The 12,446-nt window shown below is 31.8% G+C and overlaps 1 protein-coding gene across 1 annotated transcript in view; it reads left to right on the top strand.

Annotated features, from left to right (window-relative positions):
- Positions 1–12,446, top strand: part of MS3_00001640 (uncharacterized protein) — a 69,385-nt gene that overhangs the window by 47,145 nt on the left and 9,794 nt on the right. The window contains exon 3 of the mRNA XM_051209108.1: positions 9,951–10,558. Coding sequence (XP_051074536.1) covers positions 9,951–10,558 — 608 coding nt within the window. The remainder of the gene's footprint in view (positions 1–9,950; positions 10,559–12,446) is intronic.

The following is a 12,446-nucleotide window of genomic DNA, read 5'->3' as shown; positions in this document are numbered from 1 at the left end:
TGTTATTAATATGAAAAATCACACCATTAGATTCATTGACAGGATCTAAACTTCTTTTCTATAAAAAAAATAATACAGTCAGTTATGTCTTTTTGGTTCGTTTTTTTCTTTTTAACTAACTAATATATTTTATCAATCTTTTGTAATTTTTGCATTGACCAATTTTATTTTGTTTTGTAACTAAACAACGCATATTTTATGAGTTTTATTTAATCAAGTGGAACGTGTAGAAATAACTTAACAATTTGTTATTTGTTTTTCAATTTTCTTATTGAACTTAGTAAACTACGTGTGTATGTAATATGAATCAATAATGTACTTTTATTCATTTGTTTGTGTTTATTGTCATTATCATTATTATTGTTGTCCATCTGTAGTGAATAAAGACTTTGTTGTTTAATATAAAATTACAGGGTTCTTTGGTAAAATGTAACAGCCATACATGAAATACTTCACTTGCAAATATTCCATCGATTGTATTTTTTTTACATTATTCATGATTCTTCCAATTCTCAATTCCTTTCCGTTTTCTTCAGTTTAATCTACTCAATTTTTATTTGTCAAGCATTCTACTTCTGATTAGTGTTACATACTACTTATGTTGACAGATATAAGTAGCATGCATCACACATGCACGTCATCATCTCAGTCTTTTTTTGTTTTACTTAAACTAATGTTTAGTAGTATTTTGTGAAATTTTCTGCTGGTAATTTTTGCAGTCAAACAATTTCTATTTATTAAGTTTGTAAAAGGGAAAGAAGAGGATTTAATGAAAAATTATTTGGTTTTTAGTTTAGTCATTTACTGGTTGTTTTAGCAGAGAGAGTGAGAGATTGATTATACTATTTATGCTCTAAAATGACAAAGAAATAGAAATATAGACTCCACTAGAAATACATTATTAGCAGTATGCACTGAGAATGGATTTTTTTCTACATTAACATCAATTATTAGTTTAAATGAACTAAACGATTTTCATTTACCACGTATATTTTATCTAGAAAAACTATGTTCTTTTTTTACTCTTTATTAGTTTTTTTAATCAATATGCTTAGTTAATGTTTACTCTATAAGATGACCTACATCTGTTTAAATAACTGCATAGTTTTTATCTTCCTTAAAATTCAAACGGAGAAGTCTTGGCTACAGGATTTACTCCTGAAACTTAGGTCTGAAAATCAGGATTTCTTATTAACATTGAGTTCATATTGACTGTTCATTTCAAACCTGCATAGGATAACGGAAAATTATCATAATTAAAATCCAAACATTCTTGGGATTTTATTCATTTCAAAGTTTAGTTTTAATTTTAATTGACTAGATCATTTAATTTCAGAATGCCTTCTACTGTCACCTCATTTTTGGTAAATGTTTCCGCTAGCTTAAATAAAAGCTTAAATTTTTAATTATCTTTTAGATTGATCTGAAACACTTAGTATCCTTTGTTAAACATTTCTACTGAAAATTTTTTAAATCGATTTTCGCAAATTTACTGAACACCGAAAAATGTCCCATTCATACTGGTTCAATAGTATTCAAGTAAACTTGAATAATTTCAATCGATAAATCAAATTACAGGTCGGTTGGATGTGTTATTAGTGTAGGAGGAGTTGTCGAGATTATAGAATTTTCCAGAGTTTATGTCATGAATTGATGTTGACTAGAACACCACTGAAAACCTAGAATCACTAGATGGCTGTTTCAACCTAATGTGGTAAACTTCAGTAATACCCATCCATGACTGTTCTACAAGAAATAAAACCCAAGACATTCAATGTCGAGCACTAATACTTAACCTATAGACCACTGATTCAGCTACTAGTTAGTCCGTACTAAAATCATAAACCACTTTTTTTCTTTTTTTCAATTTCTGTACTTCAAATATTTGTCTCTGTTTAAATATATAGTATTTGAACTGATCATAATTCTTTTATACTTATCTTTATTTAAATTAGTATGGTATAATATTGATAAATCTGGTTATTTTTTTAATAAAATAAAGTCTTCAACTTTGTTATAATGATATATATCAATAAATTTGGAGTATATATGTACTAATCAGACAAGCAGAGTGAATATTTGGCTAAACATTGTCAAAAGTATAGACAATAATCAGTGATAATGATGTATCCTTTCAAACTTTTCTTCATATCGATCTATTTGTTCCTATCATTTCTTTGTTTGTTCTTTTATCACTTAAAGATTAAATAACTTAATAGAACCATTCAGTCATGATATTGAAAAATTAAATGACTTTTTGCAGTATATAAAGTAGTTCAGTGTTTATGATGCACGTTTTAATTTCTTTTTAAAAAAATCAAGTTTTGAATGAGATTTTGATCAGGTTAAATTGAAGATCGGGTGAATTCTTATTAATATTTTTATGTTCCTTTATTGATCAAAGAAGCAATCACTTCAACATGCCATGAGGTTCTGGGCCACAAGAAGCACCATCACAAGGAATGGATCACTGTCGATACACTGGATAAGATTCAAGAAAGGAGGAACAAGAAGGCAGCAATCAATACCAGCCGAACAAGAGCAGAAAAAGCCAAGGCACAAGCTGAATACACAGAAGTAAACAAGCAAGTGAAGAGGAGCATCAGAACTGACAAACGTAAATATGTGGAAGATCTAGCAATGACGGCGGAAAAGGCTGCAAGAGAAGGAAACATGAGACAATTGTATGACACGACAAAGAAACTCTCTGGAAATCAACGTAAACCGGAGCAACCAGTGAAAAGCAAGGAAGGCGAGGTAATTACCAACATTGAAGATCAACAAAACAGGTGGGTAGAACACTTCAAAGAACTCTTGAATCTACCAGCCCCACTGAACCCACCCAACATCAAAGCAGCACCCACGGACCTCCCAATCGATGTTGGCCCACCAACAATTGAAGAAATCAGCATGACCATCAGACAAATCAAGAGTGGCAAAGCAGCAGGACCGGAAAACATTCCAGCAGGGGCAATGAAGGCAGACGTAGCGGCAACTGCAAGGATACTCCACATTCTCTTCAATAAGATTTTGGATGAGGAACAAGTATCGACAGACTGGAAAGAAGGACTTCTGGTCAAAATACCAAAGAAAGGCGATCCCAGAAAGTATGAGAACTACAGAAGCATCACTCTTCTCTCAATACCGGGAAAAGTCTTCAACAGGGTATTGTTAAACAGGATGAAGGATTGCGTAGACGCCCAACTTCGAGACCAACAGGCAGGATTCCGTAAGGGTAGATCATGTACAGACCAAATCGCAACTCTACGAATCATTGTGGAACAATTAATTGAATGGAATTCATCACTCTACACCAACTTCATTGACTACGAAAAGGCATTTGATAGCGTGGACAGAACAACACTATGGAAACTTCTTCGACACTACGGCGTGCCTCAGAAGATAGTCAATATCATACAGAATTCCTATGATGGATTAAACTGCAAAATCGTGCATGGAGGACAATTGACAAACTCGTTCGAGGTAAAGACCGGTGTCAGGCAAAGTTGCTTACTCTCACCCTTTCTCTTTCTCCTGGTGATCGACTGGATCATGAAGACGTCAACATCTGAAGGGAAGCGCGGGATACAGTGGACATCTAGGATGCAGCAGGACGATCTAGACTTCACAGATGACCTGGCCCTTCTATTCCAAACGCAACAACAAATGCAGGGGAAGACGACCAGTGTAGCAGCAGCCTCAGCAGCAGTAGATATCAATATACACAAAGGGAAAAGCAAGATTCTCCGATACAACACAGCATGCACCAATCCAGTCACACTTGACGGAGAAGATTTGGAAGATGTAAAAACCTTTACATATCTGGGCAGCATCATTGATGAACATGGTGGATCTGATGCAGATGTGAAGGCGCGGATCAGTAAAGCAAAAGCAACATATTTAGAACTGAAGGACATCTGGAACTCAAAGCAACTGTCAACCAACACCAAGGTCAGGATTTTCAACAAAAATGTCAAGACAGTTCCTTTGTATGGGGTGAAAACCTGGAGAACTACGAAAGCCATCATCCAGAAAATACAGGTGTTTATTAACAGTTGTCTACGCAAAATACTTCAGATCCGTTGACCGGACATTATTAGCAACAACCTGCTGTGGGAGAGAACAAACCACATCCCAGCGGAGGAAGAAATTAGGAAGAAGCGCTGGAAGTGGATAGGACACACATTGAGGAAAGCACCCAACTGCGTCACAAGACAAGCCCTCACATGGAATCCTCAAGGCCAAAGGAGGAGAGGAAGACCAAAGAACACATTACGCCGAGAAATGGAAATAGACATGAGAAAAATGAACAAGAATTGGATGGAACTAGAAGGGAAGGCCCAGGACAGAGTGGGTTGGAGAATGCTGGTCGGCGGCCTGTGCTCCATTAGGAGTAACAGGCGTAAAGAAAAAAAAACAATATTCCTTTATTACTGCAAAACTATTTAAAAAATGTTTTTTGAGAGGGGGATACAATCCACATTTTTACTGAAAAAGTGGGGTTTTTTTTCTAATTAAAAACCATTATCCCAATTCATGTCCACATTTATTAAGTCTGTGATTTTGTGAATTCCGTGACGAATAATGAATCAGTTTTCTAATTAGGAGTTTTTAACATCCTTTTAATAATTTATCTTGCTAATCAAATTACATTGTATTTATGAATTCAATAGTTCGTTTGCTTTAATTCATTGTTTCATAAAATATATGACTTAGTCGATGTAGATTATCTGCTAACTGACATGAATCAACACTGAGTATCATCATCATTTAAAAGCATTTATTTTTATAAGCATTAAAAGTAGATATATGGGACCATCCAGTTCAGAGAACAAAACTCTAACAAATAATGTATAATATATATCATTACCAAGATTGGATTTGATAATTTTGAATAAATTGAGAATTTTGTAGATTGTTATAAATAAACTAATATACTACTGTAGATGTAGTTGTTAGCTATTAAATGTCATTCATTAATGAATTTTAGTTTGGAAAGCTCTGAGACTTGATATCAATATGAAATCTTATTAACAAGCTAGAAACTACAAACTTGGTATCTATACCAAGCGAGTAGATAATTTCTGTTGAAATATATAATCGAATTCATTCAACAGAAGTTAGTTGAAGTGTGTGTAAAAATTTAAGATTTAACCTAACAATTAAGTGATACAGAGATAATAATTCATGCTTCTCTTTAAAATAATATGTGGATAAGTACTATGAGACAAAATGGGACTATGAACAACCAATTATCTATCAAGTTCTTTAGTGGCGATTATAATTCAAAGAATTCAAAGTATGTTTCTAGTTTTTGATAACTTGCTTTAGATAACAATCTTAGCTGACAGAAAACAACACATTATAAATTACAATATACATATGAATTTTGATAGTTTTCTCTGAACTCTAAAAAGTTAATATTAATAGAGTGAGGGATTGTTGACTGTCAAGTTTTACAGTTTAAATCATCAACTAATCTTAGTTAGAGAGCCACTAAAAATTAGGAAGCACTAGAGAGCTGTTTCAACCTTGTATAGGGTTCCGTAGCAGTGAGCATCCCACACTTCATTTGTGTTTGAACCAAGTAGAAATTTTATCCTTTAGACGACAGAGTTGAGATCCAGTGGTTTGTATTTTCATTTTTTATGAGCTCACGATATTGCGCAACTATCTTTCAATATCATTGATGAGTGAAGTTCAAGCATGTCGTATGTGAGGCAGCCACCAATCAACGGTATTAAAAAATGGTTGAGTATTATCGCTAATTGACTGAACGTCTACGCATAAATCGTTGGATACCAAATTATTGGTCGGATGGTTAAGCGCTCAACACGAGATGTGAAGGTTTTCTGTTTGATGTCTGATGGGGTCACAATGGAGTATCACTAAGAATCTCCACACCAAGTCAATACAGTTTTGCAGTGGTTTCTGTACTTCAATAGCCGTAAAATTAAGACCAGTGTGTCATGCTAACTGTGAAGTTATAATTGAGTTTCTGTATGTAGACTGTGTAGAATTTTAATATAGTTATCACAGTGGATAATTCATTTGGTTTTGGTCTTTTATGAAAATTATTTTGAAACGAAATAGGCAGCCACTGTAATAAATAATAGTCATATCTACTGGCAATCATGTGATAGATTAACTTCCTGAAATTTTGATAGAGTCGACTAAATATGTGACAAGGCAATAATACACTAATAGTATTGCGTAAAAATCTCAGTGTATTACATTCTGATTGAATTTAAAGACTCAGACCACTGGATGATAATTCGCTGGCTAAATAAAGTCTTGGTTGATGAGAAATCTGGAAAATTCGGGCTTAATCCCATATTGTTTGTAACTGTAGTGATTCACGGTGAAAACTACAACCAAAAGGAGTATTATTTCTGAAAGCATTGGAATTTTTTCTTCTTATTTCTTTTACCAGACCGTTTTCTGAGATTTTACCTTTTCTACACAGTTAGCTACGAGGCGTTTATTATTCCAATCATAGTGAACATATACCATCCATACTCTTGTTGGAGAATCATTGGAAAACAATTAAGACATATTTGTTTACTGCATGAATTAGAACTAAACATAAATAACTATTTTACAGGTATCAATTTTTTAAATGACTTCAAATATGTTACTTATATTAGAAGAATTAGTAGTGTATAGACAGTGTAATCTAAAATGAAATAATTTGAGTTATTCATATAGTGATTTTTAATAGTAATAATCTTAATAATCGGTATTTTTAATGCACATTCAAGTTTGTACATAATAGTTGTACCATATTCATCAATCCTTATGAAGTGCAAAATCAAGTGTAGGATATTATTTTTGAAGCATAATATTTTGAATATTAACTAAAAATGGTTTGTTTGTTGAAGTTTTTAACGGATTACAAAAACTTTTGTTCACTTAAACTGAAAAAAAAAAACACTAATTTTATCGATTATCTATTAAGTACTTTGATAAACCAACTAACTTATTTTTATAAGCAAAGATGGATAGTGGCTAGCAGTGGAATCCAGGACGCGCGTTTCGTCCTGTTTGGGACTCGTCAGCTGTATGTACCTGCATCTCAGACTTGATGTTCACTCTGGGACTCGAACTCAGTACCGTTCGCTTCATTTTTACATTATATTCTTTAATAATTTACATTAAAACAAACTTTTAATTTTATAAAATAAATTCTAATTTTACCATACATATATATTATTTTAGGTGAATCAATTATTCATCTAAACGTTTTTCCCACTGTAAAATCCATTTTATTTCACTATAGTAATGTCTGTTCACACTATACCTATACGTATACATGTCTTTGCATTCAATCTTAAAGAAAAATGTTTTTGATAACTTTCTACGACATTTCAAGCGATAACTAATGTCTGAACAAATGTGTGATTATGTTTAACATAATAGAATAAGTCAATACTTATTCTTATGAATGAAATAAAACCAGCATGTATAAAAATTAAATTTATCATCAATATCATTGATGGGGTAACATTCAAATAGCAAATCATGTTGATGCTTTCATAACATTTGTTCAAAACACAATGATTTCTTAACAGAAATAAATATCAACTCTGATGTTACTTATTTTTTTTTGTTGCTTCGTTTATATATTTATTTATTTGATAGATTCACATTATGTAATAAGTTATTCAAAGGATGATGGTTTACTTTTTACATCACTTTTATGTTGGAAACATAATGTAATCTAATGACATAGTATAATGATAATATTCTACACATTACGAAGATATTTATAGAAGTAATTATTTTTAAAAGCTAACGTAATTGACAGTTAAACCATCTGAAAGAAATAAAAACATACTTAACTCTAGCAACAAAAAAAGACCAAGCAATCTTTATTTAACTAAACAGTTGATTCGCATTTCTTTTTTTTTTTAAAAAACACAGATTTTTTAATTTATTTTCAATACGATGTAAAACAGTAAGTTTTCGTGATCTGTTGATCAGTTTTCATCGGGATTCGAAATAATAATGATAGGTGACTAGATATTTATTGCATTATATATAAGATGGTTCAAAACCTTTTTACAAGTAAAACAGTGAATGTAACTTGGTAGAGTAATAAATAAAGTTTTGACATTTCCATTGACAGGTATTTGGTATTTTTTGTCTCAGTCAAAACTTTAGTACTGACACTCAGTGTAAAAATGTCTTGTGAATTCAGTAAATTTGTTACCATTCATTACAGTTCTAAGCTGCTACAAGTCTACATATTAACTGAAAGAATATAACTAGCAGATAAATTAAATAGATTAGTTGAAACTAAAAAATGTGTATACGTGTCAAAAATTACTGGTTGTTTTATTTATATAATTGAAAATTAAAATTTTATCAAAATATGCAACTGATGACAAAAAAGTTTAATTCAATATCTAGAACAAACCAAATAAATATGTTAATGATAAGACATTCAAAATTACGCTTACTCAAGTCATGCTATATAGTTCAATTCAATAGTTGATTTTTGAGGAATCAGTGTCATGATACCTAATATGCCCACATTTGCATTGTTCATTTCATCTTCGAACCATTCAGTATAGGACACTGAGATAATCATATATGATGCATGTTCACAAAATCATTCAGAGATTTTCCACCTTTACTTTGTACTCTATATTGAAAGTTAAGATTGCCTGTCTGATAATTATAGCATGTAAAAGAAATACCTTAAGGACACATGCGGTAGAATACTGTTCCATACCCATCCTCTTTAACATCGAATACAAAGTAAATAGATGATTAGGTCTGTTTCAACATTTTTCAGATAATCATAATTTGTCATATACTTGTTTCAGCTATGAGGTGTTGTGTAAAATACGTAGGTAAGATTGGGCAGTTGTTTGATGTCTTTTGATGATAAAAATTTTCTACTGGTACAGTTTAGTGTGATATTTTGTTCAGGCTATTTGAATGGAGTTATCTATCAATTTGTATGCTCGTATTAGTGGCCGATTCCAGCTTTCTTAGCTTTTGAGTATTCTATGTCAACCCCTAATTTAAACTGTGGGCTTAAGATGGTTTGTTAAACTATCCTAAAGCTACTTCACAATGAAGTGTTTCATTACATGTTCTTCCTTACGTCTTTCAACAATATTTAGCCTACTGTTTAGTAGCTCACTTGAAACAGAAGTTAAGAAAACTTCCATGTATGCAGGTAACTTAAATCATGTTAGTGATTAAGGTGATCTCACTAAACTAGGTTAACAGCTAACAACATGAATCAAGAGTGAAATCAATATTCGAAATTATCTTTGTTTAAAGAAAGCAAGTTTTGGATTGGACTAAGCTTTTATTCGAGCAAGTGTATATTCATGTAATAGTGAATAGCAGAAAGTTTTACGTGGAAGATTATTTAGAAGTTACAAGCTAACAATTTTCAAAGTGCATCTAAAATAAAAGTTTTCAGACTGTCTCGATTCTTAGCAGTTCACCAACTGATATTATTACTCAGTGATAGCTATCTTCAAATTAAACTGGTCTCCATAAATAATCCAGTTGAAAATTACTACGGAGCTCTTCTTTTACTATTAAAACTACAAAGAGTGTTTGAAGGAGATCTGTACCAAGTCCTAGAACTAGGTTTCATATTAGTTCGAATTCACTAGTAAGATTTATCTGCAATTTGTAGTGAAGTAATATTCCCTGTGGTATGTGGACCTTGATCATCTAAAGTCACAGTAAGAGATGTTTTCATTGAGCTAGTCAGGTCTTAAGAGATATCTTAAAGTAATCTAATACTTACATTGATTGTATGCTGAGGATTAGTCAGTCTGATGTTTGTTTATTCCTTTGTGTTGATCAAACGCTGTCGATTAAATTACTATTAACTCTACTTTCTTCTTCATTTTGTATGAATAAAACTTATAAATATTATCGTGATTTTATACATATGTATATTTTGCTTTCCTTTATAGGTGAAAATGAATATATTCAACATTTCTGTTGTATATCAATTGCTTCCGAGACAATCGTTTGCCATGCAATTTTATTACACCTTTTAGGATCAAGTTTAGATACCCATTTTCGACTAACTAAACCAAAATGGTTTTCTAATACGACAGATGTATCAAGTAGAAAATATTTACTGGCTATACGCTTGAAAATAGCTGCACCATGGATAGTGAGTATATTACAGACCGGTGCACAAATTTTACTAAGTGATTCATTCCCACCTGCTTATTTGGAAGAAGGCAGATTGTGTACATCGCCTGATATTAATTTTTTAATATTACGTACATTAGTTGCATTTCTGCTACCTTTATTAACTAGTATAATAATTCTATTTATGACTGCGCATCGAATACAAACGTTACAATGTCAACAAAAACAGAATAAAACAAACATGAATTCTTTTAATATTCAACAGAAGAAACTTAATGATACAATTAGCTCTCAAGTGAAAAAGCAATCAACTTGCTGTCTTATTACTTCTTGTATAAATAAATACTGTCAATCACGTAAACATAAAGTGGAATTAATCCCCTTATCTTATTCCAATCATCATTGTTCTTACGATCATAAGGTAAGTAAACAAGTGATTATTGCAATTTTTTTAAAAATTATTATTATTATTGTTTGCATAGTGTTGAGGTGTCTTATACTAGAACAGAATAACTTTCCAGAGTATCTTAGTTTTCAGTGATTGTCTAGCTGAAGTTAATTTGTGACGTAAATTACAAATTAAGTAATTTCTACAAAGAAAATTTTAATAACGATTAAAAATCACTTTGTAGACTAATGAGAATTTGTGTTCAATAAACAATTGTTTCTAACAGTTTTTCAACAGTATTTAGTTCTAATTGTAAACATTTCTGAATTGGACGTAAATTTTCCTAATATTAACGTAATTTAAAATGGATTTCTTGAAACTGATTTTGAGAAGGCGTAAATTATGGAGTTAACCAGGTTATAAATATTGACAGGACTAGATTATTTTCGGCTGCTTTTAATAGTATTTGGAGATTTTTTTATTGAGATCGTAAATCGATAGATGTTAGACCACCATTGAAAACCTGGAAGCAGTGGACTGCCATTTCGTCCTATTTTGGGACTCCTCAGAAGTGCGCACGCGGGAATCAAACCCAGGACCTTCGGTCTCGTGCGTGAACGCCTAACCTCTAGACCACTGAGCCGGCATCCAACGGTGTTAATGTCCCATATTAGGATGAAACGGCCGTCCGATGCTTCCAGGTTTTTAATGATGGTCTAACATCGATCGATTCATGTTCTCAATAAAAAAAAACATAACAATCTCCACAACCTCATATTGGTAAGTACTTGGAGAGTTTGCGCTTAAAGTTTTCAATAGTCCATTTTTTACTAGTACATAACTTCAAGAAGATTGAACAAAATAAATTCTTATACAACTTTATGATCACAAAAAAGCTTGCCATAAATATGTAAATAATTGTTTGTTATGGTATTCAAGTTCGTAACTGATCAGTCTATATTACCATATGTGCATTCTGAATGAATTCCTTCGATAATATCTTTTCAGTTCCGTTTTTAAGTCTATAATGATATACAGGCTGCATGTCTTAGCTTATTTTTGATGCATCAGCTAGGTATACTTCCATGATTGTATTGATATTCACATTGAAACTAGAACCAAGTTTCTATCGTTTTTTAGGTCAGCGTGTCATAAATTACTCTACCTAGACTATATACCCACTAACTTGTTAGGAGAATTAGAAGGCATTTCTAACGGTTTGTATTATCCTATTGTTGATAAAAAGGACTAAATTTTGATGAGTCTTTGATGGTGTACGTATATTCTGAGACGATGCCTTTGGATTATTATAAATTGTTTTGAATGATGTCATATGTTATTTATAGGTCCCAACATTAGCTATTCAGGAGGCTTTATTATTCTAGTCACAGTTATAGAAAACATGTTGGTTTCATGCTACTTAGAAATTAATTACTCCTGTCACATGGACAAGTAATAAGTAGTAACCTGATCTACTTCGGACGTCTACACTTATCGGTAAATAGATTACCGGTTCGAAATGAAGAATATGGTTGTCTTAACTTAACTTGCTAGTTATTTGTCAACACAGTTTACAGAAATATTTGCTTCATCGAATTTTAACAGATTTCATTACAAGGCATATTGTATGAATGAATAGTTAAGTGTTTTGTGTTTAAAAGATTTAGTTGTATTTTTTGTTTTAAGGGAATAAGAAATTTTAGTAATGTTTTCTACTGGGTACGTTTTTTGATGATAATAATAATAGTAATGAGCTTACTAATAATTATTTTGCTCATGGGTATCGAAGTTGCGTCATTAACCTTCTTGCTAAAAAAGGCAATAGCTCAAAAGCTGAATATAAACTTTACTCGATTGTTAAGGTGTGTTGATGAATTAATTGAAAATCTGACTATATTTAAGTGAAATTTTATCAATGGAA

This window comes from Schistosoma haematobium, chromosome 1 (assembly GCF_000699445.3).
Source record: "Schistosoma haematobium chromosome 1, whole genome shotgun sequence".
Lineage (NCBI taxonomy): Eukaryota > Metazoa > Platyhelminthes > Trematoda > Strigeidida > Schistosomatidae > Schistosoma > Schistosoma haematobium.
This window is presented reverse-complemented; position numbering and strand designations above follow the sequence as displayed.